This window comes from Ranitomeya imitator, chromosome 10 (assembly GCF_032444005.1).
Source record: "Ranitomeya imitator isolate aRanImi1 chromosome 10, aRanImi1.pri, whole genome shotgun sequence".
In the NCBI taxonomy this organism is placed as follows: domain Eukaryota; kingdom Metazoa; phylum Chordata; class Amphibia; order Anura; family Dendrobatidae; genus Ranitomeya; species Ranitomeya imitator.
This window is the reverse complement of record NC_091291.1, coordinates 16,319,928-16,346,074: the sequence shown is the minus strand read 5'-3', so window position 1 is coordinate 16,346,074 and position 26,147 is coordinate 16,319,928. Positions and strand designations below refer to the sequence as shown.

Below are 26,147 nucleotides of genomic sequence, written 5' to 3'. Positions count from 1 at the left end.
CAGAATTTGACGAGGGTTACCTTGTTAGGACTTCGCCCGTCCTTTTCGGAGGAAGAGTCTCGTTCCTTGGGGAGGGCACTGAGAGACTGCGTCCGACGTTTCCCAGAATGCACCTGGAGAGGGATCTCCGAGGGGCCGATCGTAAAGAACCTGCAAGGAAATAGAGCACAGGTGAAAACTTGTCCAATGTGCCGAAATCCACAGCTGAAGCCGAGCGGACAGGGCCGGCGCCCCCCTAGCGGACAGGGCCGGCGCCCCCCTAGCGGACAGGGCCGGCGCCCCCCGAGCGGACAGGGCCGGCGCCCCCCGAGCGGACAGGGCCGGCGCCCCCCGAGCGGACAGGGCCGGCGCACACGAGCGGACAGGGCCGGCGCACACGAGCGGACAGGGCCGGCGCACACGAGCGGACAGGGCCGGCGCACACGAGCGGACAGGGCCGGAGCCCCCGAGCGGACAGGGCCGGAGCCCACGAGCGGACAGGGCCGGAGCCCACGAGCGGACAGGGCCGGCGCACACGAGCGGACAGGGCCGGCGCACACGAGCGGACAGGGCCGGTGAACACGAGCGGACAGGGCCGGCGCCCCCGAGCGGACAGGGCCGGAGCCCCCGAGCGGACAGGGCCGGCGCCCCCGAGCGGACAGGGCCGGAGCCCACGAGCGGACAGGGCCGGAGCCCACGAGCGGACAGGGCTGGCGCACACGAGCGGACAGGGCCGGAGCCCACGAGCGGACAGGGCCGGCGCCCCCGAGCGGACAGGGTCGGCGCCCCCGAGCGGACAGGGTCGGCGCACCTGTTATCTGCATTGTCAGCGCCCTACTCACGGGTCATCGTGGTCACTCTCTGTTTCGCTATCCGCCCTCCGGTCAGCGGTAGTGACTTGCGTGGTGACCTCTTGGTGCTGGGATTGTCTCACGGGCTCCTCGTTGGGTAGCTGGGGCGCTGTATCGGTCAGGGTGACTCCGCACCGCTCATCTTCTACTCTTGGCACAGGGACAGCCTCGTTGGCCACCGATGCAGATTCGGGGGGCTCTGGAGGAGCAGAGTAAGATTAACCCTTCATATTATACTCGCCAACGTAGTGGGTGGGCACATAATGGACGTACAGGACGTAACATACCTTTGCTCTGGCTGGAGGCCCCGGGGTGGGTGACCGGCTGCTGCCCCTCGGTGGGCTGGACGGAAGAGTCTGGTTGGCTCGGGGCCAAAAAAGGAACTAGAGAATGCCAAGGAAAGACGGCTACGGACCGCGGCTCCACGTTAGTCCAGACTAGGAGAAAGAAGAGACAAGATTAATCTTTGCAAATTCTCGCCTCCAGATACAATTCCATTCACTGACAGGAAGCAGAGATCTAACAAAGAAGAAGTACCAAACTTCTAACTATGCAATAAAGAAGCTTAATGTTCAGTCCCCCGTCCCCCGGAGATTTGGCTGGGTAGTGGGGTCCCCGAGGCAGTGACCGACCCCCGCTGACACAGTATGTAGCAGAGCTGGGCGCGCACCCTAGATTCAGGAAGGTCTCCTTTTGTTCTCGTTCCTGTTTTCTCAGACTCGCAGTGACCTTCCGTACGACCTCAGAGCGGCCACAAACACAATGTGAGACGTAGAGGTAGGAGAGGCAGACACATCCGAGCTGGGGCTTAAAGGGGGGCACTAGATTTATAGCAACAGCCACCAGTGCATGTCCAGAGGACCCTGCCCAGAAAAAAATGCAAGGATCAGCGCCGAAAATTGACGACTGGAATCTCATGAATCAGGAGGCCCAGGCTGAACAGATTCTGCAGAACCTATTTAAAATTCCCGAGGCAGATGAAACCTCGACACCCTGAACTTTGTGGAGCACAGCTTTACTTAAAGGGACCTTCAATGCAAATAAAGTGTCTCATGCCGCAACCTTCCTTTCCCCATGGGGAATCTTCTGTCGCTGTGGGATACATGTACGCCGTACCCTGCCAAAACAAGATGATGGCGGCACACACAAGCTGTGTACCAGCACAAGAGGTGCGATCCGCCCCGACACTACGGGGAGGCGAGAGGACACGTGTCTGCCTCCCAGCTGAGGAATACTATGGTCGGAATGGCTGATAGCAGCGAGCAATAGATTCTCTCCAGCTACACTCAGTGTATACAGGGGGATTCATTTAGGTTGCCGTCCCTTTAAGGGATTTGACGGGAGGCAATAATCTTTCATCTTGGTGACCCCAATGCCAATAGCATCCCCCTATGGATAAGCTGATGTCCAGGTAAGCTGCCCGGCTGTGGGGCAGCGAGGTCGAGCATTACCCATCACATATATACCCACATGCCAAGCATAGCCGACGCGATACACTACCCCACTATGCAAGAGTGCAGGGGGAAAAAAAGGAACAGAAGGGGTTAATCAATTCATTGATCAGGCTGCAGCTCACTGCCTGCGTCAACATCTAGATCCAGTGGCCCCCAACTAGTTCTGCCCCGCCGCTGCCACTTGTGCCATCTCCTGGTTTAGATGCGCCACTTAATTAAATCCTTTACTATCAGGGGTTGGACCAGTGAGCAAAACAAATGCGTCAGGGAGGCCGATGCACTAAGCGGAGTCCTCCCACTCACTCCCCGCTGCCCCGTACACATCCACACACATCTACAATGCTACTACACAGAGCGGGCACTGCCATCACCAGGGGAGAGAGGACACCTGTAGAGCAGGGAACTAACCGAACATGCTGAGGCCGCGGGCACTGGGGGTCTTCTCGGAGAACATGCTGGGCACAGAGTGGTCACGATGCCCTGGGAGCAGTCACTGACATCTCCTGGGTGCCCGTGCCATGCTGTCACATAGTCTGCAGGTCCGGAGGGCACAATGCAGGAGAACAGGTACAGGTGATGCTGGCAGAGGGATGGTGCTGCAGCGGTGTAGTGTGCCCCCTCCAGGAGCCACGAGGGGCAGCGCAGGAAAACAATAACAAATGTGTAGAGGAGCTGCCAGAGAGGAGGAGCTGCACCTTCACATGACAGCGCCACAGGGTAGCCACCGGGCGCCCCCCATCATCTGCTGCTCCAGGCGGGGGGCTAGGCTGCCGTGCACAGAACCCGCCCCGATGCAGGCCGCGCTCTCTCCCAGGGGGGTCTCTTCTGGAGGCCTCAGCTGTTGGCGGGTTCTCAGAGGAATCTCCCTCACTCTTGTGGAATGTCTCCGCAGATTGGAGTCTCACTCACAGTTGTCGGAGATGTACCACGGAGGGGTTTTTCCTTTCCCTCAGTTGTCGGAGCCCTTTTCCTCTCCCTCAGTTGTCGGAGCCCTTTTCCTCTCCCTCAGTTGTCGGAGCCCTTTTCCTCTCCCTCAGTTGTCGGAGCCCTTTTCCTCTCCCTCAGTTGTCGGAGCCCTTTTCCTCTCCCTCAGTTGTCGGAGCCCTTTTCCTCTCCCTCAGTTGTCGGAGCCCTTTTCCTCTCCCTCAGTTGTCGGAGCCCTTTTCCTCTCCCTCAGTTGTCGGAGCCCTTCTCCTCTCCCTCAGTTGTCGGAACAGTTTTCCTCTCTCTCGGTTGTCGGAGCCCTTTTCCTCTCCCTCGGTTGTCGGAGCCCTTTTCCTCTCCCTCGGTTGTCGGAGCCCTTTTCCTCTCCCTCGGTTGTCGGAGCCCTTTTCCTCTCCCTCGGTTGTCGGAGCCCTTTTCCTCTCCCTCGGTTGTCGGAGCCCTTTTCCTCTCCCTCGGTTATCGGAGCCCTTTTCCTCTCCCTCGGTTGTCGGAGTTTTCCTCTTGGTTGTCGGAGCCGTTTTCTTCTCCCTCAGTTGTCGGAACCGTTTTCCTTTCGGTTGTCGGAGCCGTTTTCTTCTCCCTCAGTTGTCGGAGCCGTTTTCCTTCCTTTCGGTTTTCGGAGCCGTTTTCTTCTCCCTCAGTTGTCGGAACCGTTTTCCTTTCGGTTGTCGGAGCCGTTTTCTTCTCCCTCAGTTGTCGGAGCCGTTTTTCTCTCCCTCAGTTGTCGGAGCCGTTTTCCTTTCGGTTGTCGGAGCCGTTTTCTTCTCCCTCAGTTGTCGGAGCTGATTTCCTTTCGGTTGTCGGAGCCGTTTTCTTCTCCCTCAGTTGTCGGAGCCGTTTTCCTTCCTTTCGGTTTTCGGAGCCGTTTTCTTCTCCCTAAGTTGTCGGAGCCGTTTTCTTCTCCCTCAGTAGTCGGAGCCGTTTTCCTTTCGGTTGTCGGAGCAGTTTTCTTCTCCCTCAGTTGTCGGAGCCGTTTTCCTTTCGGTTGTCGGAGCCGTTTTCTTCTCCCTCAGTTGTCGGAGCTGATTTCCTTTCGGTTGTCGGAGCTGTTTTCCTCTCGGTTGTCGGAGCCGTTTTCTCCCTCGGTTGTCGGAGCTGTTGTCCTCTCGGTTGTCGGAGCAGTGTTCTCCCTCAGTTGTCGGAGCAGTTTTCCTTTCGGTTGTCGGAGCCGTTTTCTTCTCCCTCAGTTGTCGGAGCTGATTTCCTTTCGGTTGTCGGAGCCGTTTTCTTCTCCCTCAGTTGTCGGAGCCGTTTTCCTTCCTTTCGGTTTTCGGAGCCGTTTTCTTCTCCCTCAGTTGTCGGAGCCGTTTTCTTCTCCCTCAGTAGTCGGAGCCGTTTTCCTTTCGGTTGTCGGAGCCGTTTTCTTCTCCCTCAGTTGTCGGAGCCGTTTTCTTCTCCCTCAGTTGTCGGAGCTGATTTCCTTTCGGTTGTCGGAGCCGTTTTCCTTTCGGTTGTCGGAGCCGTTTTCTTCTCCCTCAGTTGTCGGAGCTGTTTTCCTCTCGGTTGTCGGAGCCGTGTTCTCCCTCGGTTGTCGGAGGTCCCCCTCAGCAGCCGGCCTGCGGGGTGATGATGCCGCTGCGCAGCTCGGGTGCAGGCTACACTCGGGGATCCCCGCTCGGTGTTTTCCCGCTGGTCCTCAGCCCCGGGGTGTCCGTGCTCCGGGGTGTCCGTGCTCCGGGGGCGGAGGTGTCCGGGTGTCAGCTGCTCGCAGCCCCGCGCTCCCCGCGTCCCTTCCCTCCGGCCTGTAACATTGTATCAGGCACCATTCACTCTCCCCTCTCTGAGAGAAATAGCAGAGGGCGGGGGAGCGGGAGGGAAGCCTGCGCCCCCCTACGCATGCCCATTTACCGCTCTGCCCCGGGATTGGCTGCCTCAGACGTGTCATTCGCATGCAAATCAGCACTCTCACCCGCTCTGTCTGCTCATTGGCTGGCACAGGAATGTCAGTCATATGCAAATGAGACACTACGTGCTATCAGAGCGCTGATTGGTCAGGGCGCGACTCCCCCCTCACCTCTTCTGGACGGCATGGTAATAAGATGATGCTGCAGGATTGCTGGGCGTGGATTGGTGGCAGCGGGAGGAGGGCGGAGTCTGGCACGGGAAGCGGGTCAGATTGCAGCGCAGTGACTGGGAGGTGACACAGGGCAGGGGGCGGGGTCACTGAGCCAATGGTGGGGGAGGGGAGAAACTGTCCTGCTACAACCTCGGCAGGAGGGAAGGGGCCGAGGGATGGCAGCAGCAGATCCCGGGGAGGCAGATCCTAAGGAACAGGATCCTGTGTGACTAGGGGGACAGATCCAAGGGAATAAGATCCCGGGGAGGCAGATCCAAAGGAACAGATCCTGTGTGACTAGGGGGACAGATCCAAGGGAATAAGATCCTAAGGGACAGGATCCTAAGCAACGGTATTCTGAGAGGGTGGGGACAGATGATGGGGAGCAGATAATAAAGGAACAGGATCCTGGTGGGCTATGGGGAGGCAGATCCTAAGGAACAGGATCCTGGGGGAACAGATCATAATAAACAGGATCCAGGGGAGGCAAATCCTAAGGAACAGGATCCTGGAGGGTACAAATCCTGGGAAATAGGATCCTAAGGAAGGCAGATCCTAAGGAACAGGCTCCTGGAGGGTACAAATCCTGGGAAATAGGATCCTAAGGAAGGCAGATCCTAAGGAACAGGATCCTGGAGGGTACAAATCCTGGGAAATAGGATCCTAAGGAAGGCAGATCCTAAGGAACAGGATCATAGGTATGCAGATACCAAAGAACAGCATCCTGGGGGGATCCAGGGGAGACTGATCCTACGGAACAGGATCCTGGGGGGACAGATCCTAAGGAACAAGATCCTGGGGGGAGGCAGATCCTAAGGAACAGGATCCTGGGCGAACAGATCCTAATTACCAGGAGCCTGGTGGGGATCCGGGAAAGGCAGATCCTAAGGAACAGGATCCTGGGGCGAACAGATCCTGGGGAATAGGATCCTAAGGGAGGCAGATACTAAGGAAGAGGATCATGTTTGCAGATACTAAAGAACAGCATCCGGGTGGGATCCAGGGGAGACAGATCTTAAGGAACAGGATCCTGGGGGGATCCAGGGGAGGCAGATCCTAAGGAACAGGATCCTGGGGGGACAGAGCCTAGAAAGCAGATCCTAAGGAACAGGCTCCTGGGTGAATAGGCGGCACAGATTCAAGGGAATAGAATCCTAAGGGAGGCAGATCTTAGGGATGCAGATACTGAAGAACAGCATCCTGGGGGGGGATCCAGATCCTAAGGAACAGGATCCTGGGGGGTACAGATCCCAATGAGCAGGATCCTGGGGGATCCAGGGGAGGCAGATCCTAAGGAACGGGATCCTGGGGGGACAGATCCTAATGAACAGGATCCAGGGGAGGCAAATCCTAAGCAACAGGATCCTGGGGAGACAGAGCCTAAGGAACAGGATCCTGGGGGGAACACATCCTGGGGAATAAGATCCTAAGGGAGGCAGATCCTAAGGAACAGGATCATAGGTATGCACATACCAAAGAACAGGATCCTGGGGGGACATATCCTAATGAACAGGATCCAGGGGAGGCAGATCCTAAGGAACAGGATCCTGGGGGGGACAGATCCTAATGAACAGGATCCTGGGGGGGGGGGGGGGCAGGATCCAGGGGAGACAGAGCCTAAGGAACAGGATCCTGGGGGGAACACATCCTGGGGAATAGGATCCTAAGGAACACGATCATAGGTATGCACATACCAAAGAACAGGATCCTGGGGGGACAGATCCTAATGATCAGGGTCCTGGGGGATCCAGGGGAGGCAGATCCTAAGGAACAGGATCCTGGGGGGACAGATCCTAATAAACAGGATCCTGGGGGGGATCCAGAGGAGGCAAATCCTAAGGAACAGGATCCTGGGGAGACAGAGCCTAAGGAACAGGATCCTGGGGGGGAGGCAGATACGAAGGAACAGGATCCTGGGTGAATAGGCGGGACAGATTCAAGGGAATAGGATCCTAAGGGAGGCAGATCTTAGGGATGCAGATAATAAAGAACAGCATCCCGAGGGAGACAAATCCTAGGAAATAAGATCCTATGGCACCAGATCCTGAGGAACAGGATCTTGGAGGGATAGGTGGGGCAGGGAATAGGATCCTAAGGGAGCAGATCCTAAGGTGTGACAGTGTGACCCTCTAACCCCTGTGTGCCCCCAGTAAGTGAGCGCCCAGACTCTGCTGCGTATCTGCCCCATGTGCACAGACACGGACAGGTAAAGTGGTAGAACACATTACGACAATCCCCCAGCAGTGGAGCGCGCTGGGCCGGCCAGCAGTGAAGACATTTTTCTGGTCAATTTTAGTTTTTTTTTACTGCGACTTACAGGCGGCACCATCACAATGCAGTCATAAGTATAACCTTGAATAACATGGCGGTATAACCGAGAAGACGCCATCTGCGGGGAAGTAAGAAGGGCTATAGTGTTAGCTGTCAGAGGGGGAAGGAGACAGATTATTTCCAGAAAGTACCACATAAGGACCACAGTGTCAGTTGCCAAAGGGGGAGAGAGAGATCAATTGTATCTAGAGTCCACTGCATTACATGGTGGTATAGTTAAGAATTGTGTAGGGGGTTAGTAAAAAAGAGTAATATTGTTAGCTGCCAGGGAGGGAAGGAGAGATATACTGTCCGGAGCGGGAAAAGGACAGACTGTCCGGAGCAGGAAAAGGACAGACTGTCCAAAGTCTCCTGGATCATATAGCAGCATATCTAAGAAGATTTTTCTTAGAGACGGTAAGAATTGGCTATATTGTTTGCTGCTAGAGGTGGAAGGAGATCAATTCAGTCTCAAGTGGAAAAGGAACCAATTCTCTACAGCGGGGAAAGGGGACCAATTCTGTCCTGAGCCTGCTGCAGTACATGGCAGTATAGTTAAGGAGATTCCTTCTGTAGCTGAAGCAAGAAAGTTCTATATAATCTGCTACCAGAGGGGGAAGGAGACTGTTTGCAGTCTGAGCCTATTGCATTACATGGCAGTACTGTATACTTGAGAAGATCTCTATAGGGGAAGGTAAGAAAGGACTATATTGTAAGCTACCAGATGGGGAAGGAGACCGATTCTAGTCACAACCCACTGCATTAAATTGCAGTACAGTTGAGAAGAGCTCTGTAGGGGAAGGTAAGAAAGGACTATGTTGTAAGCTACCAGATGGGGAAGGAGACCGATTCTAATCAGAATCCACTGCATTACATTGCAGTACGGTTGAGAAGAGCTCTGTAGGGGAAGGTAAGAAAGGACAATGTTGTAAGCTACCAGATGGGGAAGGAGACCGATTCTAGTCAGAACCCACTGCATTACATTGCAGTACAGTTGAGAAGAGCTCTGTAGGGCAGAGTAAGAAAGGACTTATATTGTCAGTTTCCAGATGGTGAAGGAGATTTGTTCTGCACACAACCAGTTGAAGTACATAGAAGTATAGCTGAGAATACTGCTTCTGTAGGGGAAGTAGGGTGTATGTAGTAAGTTGCCAGAGGGGGAAGGAGCCCCAACAGCTCAGATTGAGACATATGGGAGCTTAAAAAAGAAACCCTGCAAATTGCTTCTCAGTTGAAGACTATAAGCTGTAAAGGAGAGGACACTAGGTGGACGACCCACTGAAAACTGATGTGCTGGTGCTGCAGAGGACATATACACTGGGGTGCAGCAGCATATTAGAGGACCCCTCTAATTAAAGGGATTGTCTAGTGGACCACTCCTTTAAGTATCACTACGTTGTGCTTTCATAAGCAGTACAGTAAGTTAGAAGCAGTCGTTCCCATCCGTGGATAGTGCATGTAATGCGATGCCGGGGCTTACAGTATACAGGCGAGGAGGAGTGGGGTTATACTCCGGGACACAGGCGGCCATTTACTGTCACTGTAGGTGGGATACACTGTGCCCACCCCACTTCAGAAGGTGCCTTATACACAGCCAAGCAAAAAAAAGGACCAACTGGTTTCTATTTGCCACCCTGCCCACACCCTACAGACCATGGCTCCGCAGTCGGGGCGCTGCGGGGGGAGCACGCTGTAATGATGGTCAGACCGGACGGAGGATATTTCTTCCTTGTAGATCAGGACATTACGCCGGTGGAGCTGATAGGATGATTGCGCAGATGACAGACTAATGGCGCTATCACGTTTCAAAATCGCCAGATAGTGGCGTCCACCGGTTGGCATCACGTTCTGTGGCGGCGTCTGTCCGGTGCCATGGCGTTTGGCTTTTTATTCTCGGGGAGGAGGTGGGGGGCAGCCCCTATGTATGCAATAGGGGGGGATGAAGGGCACGACCTGATGTCACGTTGTTTGCCAGGCTACAATCTGTGCAGAAAGAAACGCTGCACCTATGTGGCGGGCGGGCGAGGGCCGGGGGCCTCCCGCTGAATGCACTGGGCCGTGTGCCTGGAAAACTGACAAATGGGCAGAAAAAGAATGGGGAGGGGGTAGAGTTTGGGAGAATGGAAATGTATATGAAAAAAAAAATGCTTAAAAGCCGCCTCCTGCTTGCTGTCAGTGAATAGACTAAAAAGAATGCTTGAAAGCCGCCTCCTGCTTGCTGTCAGTGAAAGGAGACTTAAAAGCCGCCTCCTGCTTGCTGTCAGTGAAAAGAGACTAAAAAGCATGCTTAAAAGCCGCCTCCTGCTCGCTGTCAGTGAATGGACACTAAAAAGAATGCTTAAAAGCCGCCTCCTGCTTGCGGGCAGTGAATGGAGACTAAAAAGAATGCTTAAAAGTCGCCTCCTGCTTGCTGTCCGTGAATGGAGACTAGAAAGGTCTGACATGTCCTAAAGTGATCTCTAATCTGCTTAAAGGGGCGCTCTCATCTTTCTAGGCAATGATATATAATCACTTTCTGATCGGCGGGTGGTCACCCTTCAATTTGATCTGGAGAATGCGAAGGTCCAACTATCCGACTGCAGCTCTTCAGAATGTGCGGAACTACAACTCCCAGCATGACTGCATCAGCAGACCGATTTTGCTATAGACAAATGATGGCATTAGTGAAAACTGACACGAGGCCGGGAGGAAGGTCGCGGCGTTAGAACGCCAGGTCGCGACTTCCCTTAAATTATCAGACAGAATCAAACCCTGACTTTCCAAAAATGTAATATAAATATATAAAAATTCAGATATGTATAAATTAATACATGTCTCCTTTAAATGGTCCTCCCACACATCATGTTCCCACGGTGACCACAGCACTATGCGATTGGTTGGCCTGAGCTCCTGCAGTTGTACTATCTGTGTAATTGTTTATTTGTGCTGCGGAGAGGGGTGACTCACACATGAGGCACATACTCCGAACCAGACGCAGAGTCACAGGCGAAAGAGTCCAAGAAAGAAAGAAAAAATCCAGAGCGAGCGGGATGTCGTGCTGCAGAAACCTTCAAACAATCCAAAAATAAAAAATCCAGAGCGTGCGGGACGCTGTGCTGCAAAAACAGTCAATTAACCAACCCAAAAATCCAGAGCAAGCGGGACGCCGTGCTGCAGAAACAGTCAATTAACCAACCCAAAAATCCAGAGCAAGCGGGATGCTGTTCCGCAGAAAGTCAATTAACCAACCCAAAAATCCAGAGCGAGCGGGGCGCCGTGCTGCAGAAAGTCAATTAACCAACTCAAAAATCCAGAGCGAGCGGGACGCCGTGCTGCAGAAAGTCAATTAACCAACCCCAAAATCCAGAGCAAGCGGGATGTCGTGCTGCAGAAACCTTCAAACAATCCAAAAATAAAAAATCAAGAGAGAGCAGGACACCGTGCCGCAGAAACAATCAATTAACCAACCCAAAAATCCAGAGCGAGCGGGACGCCGTGCTCCAGAAACAGTCAATTAACCAACCCAAAAATCCAGAGCGAGCGGGACGCCGTGCTGCAGAAAGTCAATTAACCAACCTAAAAATCCAGAGCGAGCGGGACGCCGTGCTGCAGAACCAGTCAAATAACCAACCCAAAAATCCAGAGCGAGTGGGACGCCGTGCTGCAGAACCAGTCAATTAACCAACCTAAAAATCCAGAGCGAGTGGGAGGCCGTGCTGTAGAAACAGTCAATTAACCAACCTAAAAATCCAGAGCGAGCGGGATGCCGTGCTGTAGAAACAGTCAATTAACCAACCTAAAAATCCAGAGCGAGGGACGCCGTGCTCCAGAAACAGTCAATTAACCAACCCAAAAATCCAGAGCGAGTGGGATGTCGTGCTGCAGAAACCTTCAAACAATCCAAAAATAAAAAATCAAGAGAGAGCAGGACGCCGTGCCGCAGAAACAATCAATTAACCAACCCAAAAATCCAGAGCAAGCGGGACACCGTGCTGTAGAAACAGTCAATTAACCAACCTAAAAATCCAGAGCAAGAGGGACGCCGTGCTGCAGAAACTGTCCATTAACCAACCCAAAAATGCAGAGCGAGTGGGACGCCATGCTGCAGAACCAGTCAATTAACCAACCCAAAAATCCAGAGCGAGAGGGATGCCGTGCTGCAGAAACAGTCAATTAACCAACCTAAAAATCCAGAGCGAGCGGGATGCCGTGCTGTAGAAACAGTCAATTAACCAACCCAAAAATGCAGAGCGAGGGACGCCATGCTCCAGAAAGTCAATTAACCAACCCAAAAATCCAGAGCGAGAGGGATGCCGTGCTGCAGAAACAGTCAATTAACCAACCTAAAAATCCAGAGCGAGCGGGATGCCATGCTGCAGAAAAAGTCAATTAACCAACCTAAAAATCCAGAGCGAGAGGGATGCCGTGCTGCAGAACCAGTCAATTAACCAACCTAAAAATCCAGAGCGAGAGGGATGCCGTGCTGCAGAAACAGTCAATTAACCAACCTAAAAATCCAGAGCGAGCGGGATGCCGTGCTGTAGAAACAGTCAATTAACCAACCTAAAAATCCAGAGCGAGGGACGCCGTGCTCCAGAAACAGTCAATTAACCAACCCAAAAATCCAGAGCGAGTGGGATGTCGTGCTGCAGAAACCTTCAAACAATCCAAAAATAAAAAATCAAGAGAGAGCAGGACGCCGTGCCGCAGAAACAATCAATTAACCAACCCAAAAATCCAGAGCGAGCGGGACACCGTGCTGTAGAAACAGTCAATTAACCAACCTAAAAATCCAGAGCGAGAGGGACGCCGTGCTGCAGAAACTGTCAATAAACCAACCCAAAAATGCAGAGCGAGTGGGACGCCATGCTGCAGAACCAGTCAATTAACCAACCTAAAAATCCAGAGCAAGCGGGACGCCGTGCTGCAGAAACTGTCAATTAACCAACCTAAAAATCCAGAGCGAGTGGGAGGCCGTGCTGCAGAAACAGTCAATTAACCAACCTAAAAATCCAGAGCGAGCGGGATGCCGTGCTGTAGAAACAGTCAATTAACCAACCTAAAAATCCAGAGCGAGAGGGACGCCGTGCTGCAGAAACTGTCAATAAACCAACCCAAAAATGCAGAGCGAGTGGGACGCCATGCTGCAGAACCAGTCAATTAACCAACCTAAAAATCCAGAGCAAGCGGGACGCCGTGCTGCAGAACCAGTCAATTAACCAACCTAAAAATCCAGAGCGAGTGGGAGGCCGTGCTGCAGAAACAGTCAATTAACCAACCTAAAAATCCAGAGCGAGCGGGATGCCGTGCTGTAGAAACAGTCAATTAACCAACCTAAAAATCCAGAGCGAGGGACGCCGTGCTCCAGAAACAGTCAATTAACCAACCCAAAAATCCAGAGCGAGTGGGATGTCGTGCTGCAGAAACCTTCAAACAATCCAAAAATAAAAAATCAAGAGAGAGCAGGACGCCGTGCCGCAGAAACAATCAATTAACCAACCCAAAAATCCAGAGCGAGCGGGACACCGTGCTGTAGAAACAGTCAATTAACCAACCTAAAAATCCAGAGCAAGAGGGACGCCGTGCTGCAGAAACTGTCAATTAACCAACCCAAAAATGCAGAGCGAGTGGGACGCCATGCTGCAGAACCAGTCAATTAACCAACCTAAAAATCCAGAGCAAGCGGGATGCCGTGCTGCAGAAACTGTCAATTAACCAACCGAAAAATCCAGAGCGAGCGGGACGCCGTGCTGCAGAAACAGTCAATTAACCAACCTAAAAATCCTGAGCGAGCGGGACGCTATGCTGCAGAACCAGTCAATTAACCAACCTAAAAATCCAGAGCGAGGGACGCCATGCCCCTGAAACAGTCAATTAACCAACCCAAAAATCCAGAGCGAGCGGGATGCCGTGCTGTAGAAACAGTCAATTAACCAACCTAAAAATCCAGAGCGAGGGACGCCATGCTCCAGAAACAGTCAATTAACCAACCCAAAAATGCAGAGCGAGGGACGCCATGCTCCAGAAACAGTCAATTAACCAACCCAAAAATGCAGAGCGAGTGGGACGCCGTGCTGCAGAACCAGTCAATTAACCAACCCAAAAATCCAGAGCAAGCGGGACGCCGTGCTGCAGAAACTATCAATTAACCAACCCAAAAATGCAGAGCGAGTGGGACGCCGTGCTGCAGAACCAGTCAATTAACCAACCCAAAAATCCAGAGCGAGAGGGATGCCGTGCTGCAGAAACAGTCATTTAACCAACCTAAAAATCCAGAGCGAGCGGGATGCCGTGCTGCAGAAACAGTCAATTAACCAACCTAAAAATCCAGAGCGAGAGGGATGCCGTGCTGCAGAACCAGTCAATTAACCAACCTAAAAATCCAGAGCGAGCGGGAGGCCGTGCTGCAGAACCAGTCAATTAACCAACCCAAAAATCCAGAGCGAGAGGGATGCCGTGCTGCAGAAACAGTCAATTAACCAACCTAAAAATCCAGAGCGAGCGGGATGCCGTGCTGTAGAAACAGTCAATTAACCAACCCAAAAATGCAGAGCGAGGGACGCCATGCTCCAGAAAGTCAATTAACCAACCCAAAAATCCAGAGCGAGAGGGATGCCGTGCTGCAGAAACAGTCAATTAACCAACCTAAAAATCCAGAGCGAGCGGGATGCCATGCTGCAGAAAAAGTCAATTAACCAACCTAAAAATCCAGAGCGAGAGGGATGCCGTGCTGCAGAACCAGTCAATTAACCAACCTAAAAATCCAGAGCGAGAGGGATGCCGTGCTGCAGAAACAGTCAATTAACCAACCTAAAAATCCAGAGCGAGCGGGATGCCGTGCTGTAGAAACAGTCAATTAACCAACCTAAAAATCCAGAGCGAGGGACGCCGTGCTCCAGAAACAGTCAATTAACCAACCCAAAAATCCAGAGCGAGTGGGATGTCGTGCTGCAGAAACCTTCAAACAATCCAAAAATAAAAAATCAAGAGAGAGCAGGACGCCGTGCCGCAGAAACAATCAATTAACCAACCCAAAAATCCAGAGCGAGCGGGACACCGTGCTGTAGAAACAGTCAATTAACCAACCTAAAAATCCAGAGCGAGAGGGACGCCGTGCTGCAGAAACTGTCAATAAACCAACCCAAAAATGCAGAGCGAGTGGGACGCCATGCTGCAGAACCAGTCAATTAACCAACCTAAAAATCCAGAGCAAGCGGGACGCCGTGCTGCAGAAACTGTCAATTAACCAACCAAAAAATCCAGAGCAAGCGGGACGCCGTGCTCCAGAAACAGTCAATTAACCAACCCAAAAATCCAGAGCGAGCGGGATGCCGTGCTGTAGAAACAGTCAATTAACCAACCTAAAAATCCAGAGCGAGGGACGCCATGCTCCAGAAACAGTCAATTAACCAACCCAAAAATGCAGAGCGAGGGACGCCATGCTCCAGAAACAGTCAATTAACCAACCCAAAAATCCAGAGCGAGGGACGCCATGCTCCAGAAACAGTCAATTAACCAACCCAAAAATGCAGAGCGAGGGACGCCATGCTCCAGAAACAGTCAATTAACCAACCCAAAAATCCAGAGCGAGCGGGACGCCATGCTGCAGAAACTGTCAATTAACCAACCCAAAAATGCAGAGCGAGTGGGACGCCGTGCTGCAGAACCAGTCAATTAACCAACCTAAAAATCCAGAGCGAGCTGGAGGCCGTACTGCAGAACCAGTCAATTAACCAACCCAAAAATCCAGAGCAAGCGGGACGCCGTGCTGCAGAAACTATCAATTAACAAACCCAAAAATGCAGAGCGAGTGGGACGCCGTGCTGCAGAACCAGTCAATTAACCAACCCAAAAATCCAGAGCGAGAGGGATGCCGTGCTGCAGAAACAGTCAATTAACCAACCTAAAAATCCAGAGCGAGTGGGATGCCGTGCTGCAGAAACAGTCAATTAACCAACCTAAAAATCCAGAGCGAGAGGGATGCCGTGCTGCAGAACCAGTCAATTAACCAACCTAAAAATCCAGAGCGAGCGGGATGCCGTGCTGTAGAAACAGTCAATTAACCAACCTAAAAATCCAGAGCGAGGGACGCCGTGCTCCAGAAACAGTCAATTAACCAACCCAAAAATGCAGAGCGAGGGACACCATGCTCCAGAAACAGTCAATTAACCAACCCAAAAATCCAGAGCGAGGGACGCCATGCTCCAGAAACAGTCAATTAACCAACCCAAAAATGCAGAGCGAGGGACGCCATGCTCCAGAAACAGTCAATTAACCAACCCAAAAATCCAGAGCGAGCGGGACGCCATGCTGCAGAAACTGTCAATTAACCAACCCAAAAATGCAGAGCGAGTGGGACGCCGTGCTGCAGAACCAGTCAATTAACCAACCTAAAAATCCAGAGCGAGCTGGAGGCCGTACTGCAGAACCAGTCAATTAACCAACCCAAAAATCCAGAGCAAGCGGGACGCCGTGCTGCAGAAACAGTCAATTAACCAACCTAAAAATCCAGAGCGAGAGGGATGCCGTGCTGCAGAACCAGTCAATTAACCAACCCAAAAATCCAGAGCGAGCGGGAGGCCGTGCTGCAGAACCAGTCAATTAACCAACCTAAAAATCCAGAGCGAGAGGGATGCCGTGCTGCAGAAACAGTCAATTAACCAACCTAAAAATCCAGAGCGAGCGGGATGCCGTGCTGTAGAAACAGTCAATTAACCAACCTAAAAATCCAGAGCGAGGGACGCCGTGCTCCAGAAACAGTCAATTAACCAACCCAAAAATCCAGAGCGAGTGGGATGTCGTGCTGCAGAAACCTTCAAACAATCCAAAAATAAAAAATCAAGAGAGAGCAGGACGCCGTGCTCCAGAAACAGTCAATTAACCAACCTAAAAATCCAGAGCAAGCGGGACGCCGTGCTGCAGAAACTGTCAATTAACCAACCAAAAAATCCAGAGCAAGCGGGACGCCGTGCTCCAGAAACAGTCAATTAACCAACCCAAAAATCCAGAGCGAGCGGGATGCCGTGCTGTAGAAACAGTCAATTAACCAACCCAAAAATGCAGAGCGAGGGACGCCATGCTCCAGAAACAGTCAATTAACCAACCCAAAAATCCAGAGCGAGGGACGCCATGCTCCAGAAACAGTCAATTAACCAACCCAAAAATGCAGAGCGAGGGACGCCATGCTCCAGAAACAGTCAATTAACCAACCCAAAAATCCAGAGCGAGGGACGCCATGCTCCAGAAACAGTCAATTAACCAACCCAAAAATCCAGAGCGAGGGACGCCATGCTCCAGAAACAGTCAATTAACCAACCCAAAAATGCAGAGCGAGGGACGCCATGCTCCAGAAACAGTCAATTAACCAACCCAAAAATCCAGAGCGAGCGGGAGGCCGTGCTGCAGAAACAGTCAATTAACCAACCCAAAAATCCAGAGCGAGCGGGAGGCCGTGCTGCAGAACCAGTCAATTAACCAACCTAAAAATCCAGAGCGAGCTGGACGCCGTGCTGCAGAACCAGTCAATTAACCAACCTAAAAATCCAGAGCGAGCGGGACGCCGTGCTGCAGAAAGAGTCAATTAACCAACCTAAAAATCCAGAGCGAGCTGGACGCCGTGCTGCAGAAACAGTCAATTAACCAACCCAAAAATCCAGAGCGAGCGGGACGCCGTGCTGCAGAAACAGTCAATTAACCAACCCAAAAATCCAGAGCGAGCGGGAGGCCGTGCTGCATAACCAGTCAACCAATGAATTAAGGGTCCAGAAATGTTTTTTACGTGCGGTCACAGATACGTCTGTATTGTACAAATATTTCATATACTCAGCATTTTCCAGAGCTCTGCTTCCTGTCAGTGAATAGAATAACTCCCATTTGTATCTGCTTTCCCAGACCTCGATTACGTTTTTTCTGTACACAGCAGTCACGTCCCATAACCCGGTGCGTCACGTATTGAGCGGCTTCTGTAGCTTCCGCCCTATGAGCGGTAACGATCGGGTCTTTATGAGAGGATGACTCCAGGATGAGCTCAGAAATCTCATTATTTATACATCGGCTGAGTCACGTGCGCCGCAGTCACCGCTCTGCTCTTAGGAAATTACCGCTCTCCCTATGAGCAATCACTGCAAAAATGTGAAACAGAAAGAAAACAACAGAAGCTGCCGAACTTCCCCCAGAGATCCGGGCGCAGATCTGCGAGCGTTTAGGGTCACCATAATGGTTAAAGGTGAACCTGACTCACAAAGATAAGCGGCTGAAGGCGCCACTTATCTCTGGAAACGTACGATAGGATTGGGCGTAGTGACCTCCGAGTGTCAGACCTCTGGGGAGAGCAAGTGCCAGGGCTCCCACCCCCCAGGCAACACTGCTCCGCCCCTGCACTAAGCATTACACCAATGACAACCCCTGTGTCATGCTCCGCCCCTGCACTAAGCATTACACCAATGACAACCCCTGTGTCATGCTCCGCCCCTGCACTAAGCATTACACCAATGAGAACCTGTGTCATGCTCCGCCCCTGCACTAGGCATTACACCAATGAGAACCTGTGTCATGCTCCGCCCCTGCACTAGACATTACACCAATGAGAACCTGTGTCATGCTCCGCCCCTGCACTAAGCATTACACCAATGAGAACCTGTGTCATGCTCCGCCCCTGCACTAGGCATTACACCAATGAGAACCTGTGTCATGCTCCGCCCCTGCACTAGGCATTACACCAATGAGAACCTGTGTCATGCTCCGCCCCTGCACGAGGCATTACACCAATGAGAACCCCTGTGTCATGCTCCGCCCCTGCACTAGGCATTACACCAATGAGAACCTCTGTCGTGCTCCACCCCTGCACTAGGCATTACACCAATAAGAACCCCTGTGTCGTGCTCCGCCCCTGCACAAGGCATTACACCAATGAGAACCCCTGTGTTATGCTCCGCCCCTGCACTAGGCATTACACCAATGAGAACCCGTGTCATGCTCCGCCCCTGCACTAGGAATTACACCAATGAGAACCTGTCATGCTCCGCCCCTGCACTAGGCATTACACCAATGAGAACCCGTGTCATGCTCCGCCCCTGCACTAGGAATTACACCAATGAGAACCTGTGTCATGCTCCGCCCCTGCACTAGGCATTACACCAATGAGAACCCGTGTCATGCTCCGCCCCTGCACTAGGCATTACACCAATGAGAACCTGTGTCGTGCTCCACCCCTGCACTAGGCATTACACCAATGAGAACCCCTGTGTCGTGCTCCGCCCCTGCACAAGGCATTACACCAATGAGGACCTGTGCCGTGCTCTGCCCCTGCACTAGGCATTACACCAATGAGAACCTGTGTCGTGCTCCGCCCCTGCACTAGGCATTACACCAATGAGAACCCCTGTGTCGTGCTCCGCCCCTGCACTAGACATTACACCAATGAGAACCAGTGTCGTGCTCCGCACCTGCACTAGGCTTTACACCAATGAGAACCTCTGTGTCATGCTCCGCCCCTGCATTAGGCATTACACCAATGAGAACCTGTGTCGTGCTCCGCCCCTGCACTAGGCATTACACCAATAAGAACCCCTGTGTCGTGCTCCGCCCCTGCACTAGGCATTACACCAATGAGAACCTGTGTCGTGCTCCGCCCCTGCACTAGGCATTACACCAATGAGAACCCGTGTCGTGCTCCGCCCCTGCACTAGGCATTACACCAATGAGAACCCCTGTGTCGCGCTCCGCCCCTGCACTAGGCATTACACCAATGAGAACCCCTGTGTCGCGCTCCGCCCCTGCACTAGGCATTACACCAATGAGAACTCCTGTGTCGCGCTCCGCCCCTGCACTAGGCATTACACCAATGAGAACCTGTGTCATGCTCCGCCCCTGCACAAGGCATTACACCAATGAGAACCCGTGTCGTGCTCCGCCCCTGCACTAGGCTTTACACCAATGAGAACCCGTGTCGCGCTCCGCCCCTGCACTAGGTTTTACACCAATAAGAACCCCTGTGTTATCCTCCGCCCCTACACTAAGCATTACACCACTGAGAACCCCTGTGTCGCGCTCCGCCCCTGCATGAGGCATTACACCAATGAGAACCAGTGTCGTGCTCCGCCCCTGCACTAGGCTTTACACCAATGAGAACCCCTGTGTTATCCTCCGCCCCTGCACTAGGCATTACACCAATGAGAACCCCTGTGTCGTGCTCCGCCCCTGCACAAGGCATTACACCAATGAGAACCAGTGTCGTGCTCCGCCCCTGCACTAGGCTTTACACCAATGAGAACCCCTGTGTTATCCTCCGCCCCTGCACTAGGCATTACACCACTGAGAACCACTGTGTCGTGCTCTGCCCCTGCACTAGGCATTACACCAATGAGAACCCCTGTGTCACGCTCCGCCCCTGCATGAGGCATTACACCAATGAGAACCCGTGTCGTGCTCTGCCCCTGCACTAGGCATTACACCACTGAGAACCCCTGTGTCGTGCTCCGCCCCTGCACTAGGCATTACACCAATGACAACCTTTGTGTCGTGCTCCGCCCCTGCACTAGACATTACACCAATGAGAACCCCTGTGTCGTGCTCCGCCCCTGCACTAGACATTACACCAATGAGAACCCCTGTGTCGTGCTCCGCCCCTGCACTAGGCATTACACCAATGAGAACCCCTGTGTCGTGCTCCGCCCCTGCATTAGGCATTACACCAATGACAACCTTTGTGTCGTGCTCCGCCCCTGCACTAGGCATTACACCAATGAGAACCCCTGTGTCGTGCTCCGCCCCTGCATTAGGCATTACACCAATGACAACCTTTGTGTCGTGCTCCGCCCCTGCACTAGGCATTACACCAATGAGAACCACTGTGTCGTGCTCCGCCCCTGCACTAGGCATTACACCACTGAGAACCACTGTGTCGTGCTCCGCCCCTGCACTAGACATTACACCAATGAGAACCGCTGTGTCGTGCTCCGCCCCTGCACTAGGCATTACACCAATGAGAACCACTGTGTCGTGCTCCGCCCCTGCACTAGGCATTACACCACTGAGAAACACTGTGTCGTGCTCCGCCTCTGCATTAGGCATTACACCAATGAGAACCCCTGTGTCGTGCTCCACCCCTGCACTAGGCATTACACCAATGAGAACCACTGTGTCGTGCTCCGCCCCTGCACTAGGCATTACACCACTGAGAACCACTGTGTCGTGCTCCGCCCCTGCACTAGACATTACACCATTGAGAACCCGTGTCGTGCTCCGCCCCTGCATTAGGCATTACACCAATGAGAACCACTGTGTCGTGCTCCGCCCCTGCACTAGGCATTACACCACTGAGAACCACTGTGTCGTGCTCCGCCGCTGCACTAGACATTACACCAATGAGAACCCCTGTGTCGTGCTCCGCCTCTGCACTAGACATTACACCAATGAGAACCCCTGTGTCGTGCTCCGTCCCTGCATTAGGCATTACACCAATGACAACCCCTGTGTCGTGCTCCGCCCCTGCACTAGGCATTATACCAATGAGAACCCGTGTCGTGCTCCGCCCCTGCACTAGGCATTACACCAATGAGAACCCCTGTGTCGCGCTCCGCCCCTGCACTAGGCATTACACCAATGAGAACTCCTGTGTCGCGCTCCGCCCCTGCACTAGGCATTACACCAATGAGAACCCGTGTCATGCTCCGCCCCTGCACAAGGCATTACACCAATGAGAACCCGTGTCGTGCTCCGCCCCTGCACTAGGCTTTACACCAATGAGAACCTGTGTCATGCTCCGCCCCTGCACAAGGCATTACACCAATGAGAACCCGTGTCGCGCTCCGCCCCTGCATGAGGCATTACACCAATGAGAACCCGTGTCGCGCTCCGCCCCTGCACTAGGCATTACACCAATGAGAACCCCTGTGTCGCGCTCCGCCCCTGCACTAGGCATTACACCAATGAGAACTCCTGTGTCGCGCTCCGCCCCTGCACTAGGCATTACACCAATGAGAACCTGTGTCATGCTCCGCCCCTGCACTAGGCTTTACACCAATGAGAACCCGTGTCGTGCTCCGCCCCTGCACTAGGCTTTACACCAATGAGAACCTGTGTCATGCTCCGCCCCTGCACAAGGCATTACACCAATGAGAACCCGTGTCGTGCTCCGCCCCTGCACTAGGCTTTACACCAATGAGAACCCGTGTCGCGCTCCGCCCCTGCATGAGGCATTACACCAATGAGAACCAGTGTCGTGCTCCGCACCTGCACTAGGTTTTACACCAATAAGAACCCCTGTGTTATCCTCCGCCCCTACACTAAGCATTACACCACTGAGAACCCCTGTGTCGCGCTCTGCCCCTGCATGAGGCATTACACCAATGAGAACCAGTGTCGTGCTCCGCCCCTGCACTAGGCTTTACACCAATGAGAACCCCTGTGTTATCCTCCGCCCCTGCACTAGGCATTACACCACTGAGAACCCCTGTGTCGTGCTCCGCCCCTGCACTAGGCTTTACACCAATGAGAACCCCTGTGTTATCCTCCGCCCCTGCACTAGGCATTACACCACTGAGAACCACTGTGTCGTGCTCTGCCCCTGCACTAGGCATTACACCAATGAGAACCCCTGTGTCGCGCTCCGCCCCTGCATGAGGCATTACACCAATGAGAACCCGTGTCGTGCTCTGCCCCTGCACTAGGCATTACACCACTGAGAACCCCTGTGTCGTGCTCCGCCCCTGCACTAGACATTACACCAATGAGAACCCCTGTGTCGTGCTCCGCCCCTGCACTAGACATTACACCAATGAGAACCCCTGTGTCGTGCTCCGCCCCTGCACTAGGCATTACACCAATGAGAACCCCTGTGTCGTGCTCCGCCCCTGCATTAGGCATTACACCAATGACAACCTTTGTGTCGTGCTCCGCCCCTGCACTAGGCATTACACCAATGAGAACCCCTGTGTCGTGCTCCGCCCCTGCATTAGGCATTACACCAATGACAACCTTTGTGTCGTGCTCCGCCCCTGCACTAGGCATTACACCAATGAGAACCCGTGTCGTGCTCCGTCCCTGCATTAGGCATTACACCAATGACAACCCCTGTGTCGTGCTCCGCCCCTGCATTAGGCATTACACCAATGACAACCTTTGTGTCGTGCTCCGCCTCTGCACTAGACATTACACCAATGAGAACCACTGTGTCGTGCTCCGCCCCTGCACTAGACATTACACCAATGAGAACCCCTGTGTCGTGCTCCGCCTCTGCACTAGACATTACACCAATGAGAACCCCTGTGTCGTGCTCCGTCCCTGCATTAGGCATTACACCAATGACAACCCCTGTGTCGTGCTCCGCCCCTGCACTAGGCATTACACCAATGAGAATCCCTGTGTCGTGCTCTGCCCCTGCACAATGTCAGGTCTTGCTGGGCATGGCCGGTATATGGACGGTAGTACCTACCACAAGCGATACAAAAAAGTGTAACAGGTAAATGGGCTACGGGCCCACAAAGCTCATTGATGGGTGGAGCGCCTGGTTGGTCCGATCCCTCTGATGAGCGAAAACCACATATTACTCTAAAAGTTCCGTCTGGCTGTGATAGAAAGGATTGAGGATATTGGGGTTGTTATGTGCCCTAAGTATTTGTAGAAAAGGTATAGCACAAGTATGCAGGCACCATGAAATAAACAAAATGCCCAAGATGAAATTACGAGCAGTGCCACCTGACGCGCGTTTCACTATGGAAAGCTTCATCCAGAGGTGATGGGTAGCTGGAGAGGGAACTATTTAAGTAGTGGCCAATGACAGAGAGGCAGGCATGCCTCCCGTTACTGTTTACCGGTGTGTTTGGACCCGCGTAGATGACTTCCTGATGATGTAGGTGCGGGGAAGGATGTGAACCGATCACGAGCCGACGTCACGAAAAACGGTCACGTGAATTATCTTCTCAGGACTTTCCTTATAAGTCTAATTTTTAAGTAATCAATATAATATAGTATTACAGTGCCTCACACACCATCTAGTCCCTGATATACCCACCTTCCTTTCCCGTATTTGTATACCCCATCATTTATTTATTGTTTTCATCATTATTGTAATAATAAAAATATTAATTTTAACCTTTCTAAAAAGCATTTGGTTATTTCTTGTTTGTTGTAGATGACATAACACGAAGAGCATCGCAGCTATGATAGATAAGGGTCAGGACACGCAGAGCATCGCAGCTATGATAGATAATGGTCAGGACACGCAGAGCATCGCAGCTATGATAGATGAGGGTCAGGACACGCAGAGCATCACAGCTATGATAGATGAGGGTCAGGACACGCAGAGCATCACAGCTATGATAAGGGCTAGCACACGCAGAGAATCACAGCTATGATAAATAAGGGTCAGGACAAGCAGAGCATCGCAGTTATGATAGATAAGGGTCAGGACATGCAGAGCATCGCAGCTATGATAGATAAGGGTCAGGACACACAGAGCATCACAGCTATGATAGATAAGGGTCAGGACACACAGAGCATCACAGCTATGATAGATAAGGGTCAGGACACGCAGAGCATCACAGCTATGATAGATAAGGGTCAGGACACGCAGAGCATCACAACTACAAGAAAAAGGTGTCTGAACACGCAGAGCATTACAGCTATGATAGATAAGGGCCAGAACACGCAGAGCATCATAGCTATGATAGATAAGGGTCAGGACATGCAGAGCATCGCAGCTATGCTAGAAAGGGGTCAGGACACGCAGAGCATAGCAACTAAGCTAGAAAGGGGTCAGGACACACAGCGCATTGCAGCTATGATAGATAAGGGTCAGGACATGAAGAGCATTGCAGCTATGATAGAAAGGAGTCAGATCACATGGAGCATTGCAGCCATGATAGAAAGGTGTCAGGACACACAGAGCATCGCAGCTGTAACAGAAAGGTGTTCGGACACACAGAGCATCGTAGCTAGTGTAGATAGGTTGTGCGGACACGCAGTGCATCACAGCTAGGATAGAAAGGAGGAGCCAGGGCACGCATAGCATCAGAGCTAGTACAGAAAAGTGTTTGGACACACAGAGCATCGCAGCTAGGATAGAAAGGAGTCTGGACACAGAGCATCGCAGCTAGGATAGAAAGGAGTCTGGACACAGAGCATCGTAGCTAGGATAGAAAGGAGTCTGGACACAGAGCATCGCAGCTAGGATAGAAAGGAGTCTGGACACAGAGCATCGTAGCTAGGATAGAAAGGAGTCTGGACACAGAGCATCGCAGCTAGGATAGAAAGGAGTCTGGACACAGAGCATCGTAGCTAGGATAGAAAGGAGTCAGGAGACGCGGAACATTATAGCTAGAACAGAATGGAGTCAGGACACGCAGAGCATCACAGCTATGATAGAAAGAAGTCAGGACACGCACAGCAGGTCTCTGTGTCTCATCTCATAAACTTTCAATTGAGCTGACAGGTGGCAGCTGTGAGAGAGCAGAGTGCAGCCTTTCTTATCTTGGCTGCAGCCTATGCAGAGTGCAGCAGCTGAGTCTGGAGTTCGTCATTGGCTACTGCGCTCTGCATAAGCAGTGACCAAGATGAGAAAGCTCTAAGTATCAGTCGCTACCTGCGTAGAGTGCAGCCGGAGGCGACAAACTCAGCTTGACTGCTGCACTCTGCATAAGAACAGATCTGTCAAAAATAATGCACCTGCTTGCTGACAGTTTCCACTTCCTTAAAGAAAAAAAAAACTGTAAAATATTTATAAAATGTTAAAACAAAAGCATCACTTGGATTGATGATATCTCCTGGAGGTTCGACCTGCGGATTATGTGCCCCGAGAGACGGAGCATCATGGCTTCCTCCGCTTGGCTCCATACTGACCTCCTCTCCCGCATGAAAGGACTATTGTCCCCGGGGGATAAACACCATTTTATGGCTACTTCTTTCTGGCAAGACACAAAGGGCATTATTCCAACAAGCAGATAGCGTTTCATGATTTCGAGATTAAGCCTCGTTTCGTGTACGCAGGTAGCACGCGCGCTGCTGTAACCGATTCCGCTAATGGCTAATCAATTATCGTCAGGCTCCGGGGGCATCAGGGGGCCACTTATAAATACCGTTATGAGGATTTCAGAAAATTAAGGAGACCAAATTCAACCTTAAAGGGTAACTCGTGACACATAAAATAAATACCGCGACGGCTTTTTTTGGACTCGGGAGGTGGATTAGTGATATCAATCGGTCTATTGTTCATTTGGGCTTTTTTTTTTTTTTTTGTTCTACCCCCTGCAGGTTTTTCGGTTCTGCGTTCGTATCGGTTTTCACGTATCGCCTGCATTTTCATTGTCTGCATTTGCAAAGCCCTGTAGTAATCCACCTACACTAGGTGAGACCGCGCTGCGGCTGCGGAGGCGGCGATTTCCCAGAAGGCATTTAAAGTGTTAAACTACTAGGCAGAAGAGAGAAGAGCGAGGGATCTGGTGCCAACCAATCCTGGCGGGCAGGCTGCCACCAATGAGGAGAGCAGCAGAGCTCCGTCCGCTCCCACTACTGCCTACAGGAGTCAAATCAGTTCACCATAGTAAACAAGAGACAGAGGGAAGGCAGGAGGGGGAG

At 52.3% G+C, this 26,147-nt stretch overlaps 1 protein-coding gene across 6 annotated transcripts in view; it reads right to left on the bottom strand.

Moving 5' to 3' along the window:
* CIC (capicua transcriptional repressor) overlaps positions 1-26,147 on the bottom strand; it is an 83,912-nt gene that overhangs the window by 12,484 nt on the left and 45,281 nt on the right. For all 6 annotated transcript variants that reach the window (XM_069742318.1, XM_069742323.1, XM_069742322.1 and 3 more), the window contains exons 3-5: positions 1,118-1,267; positions 822-1,029; positions 21-150 (exon numbers count right to left, since the gene is read on the bottom strand). In XM_069742318.1, the coding sequence (XP_069598419.1) occupies positions 21-150; positions 822-1,029; positions 1,118-1,267 (488 nt within the window). The remainder of the gene's footprint in view (positions 1-20; positions 151-821; positions 1,030-1,117; positions 1,268-26,147) is intronic.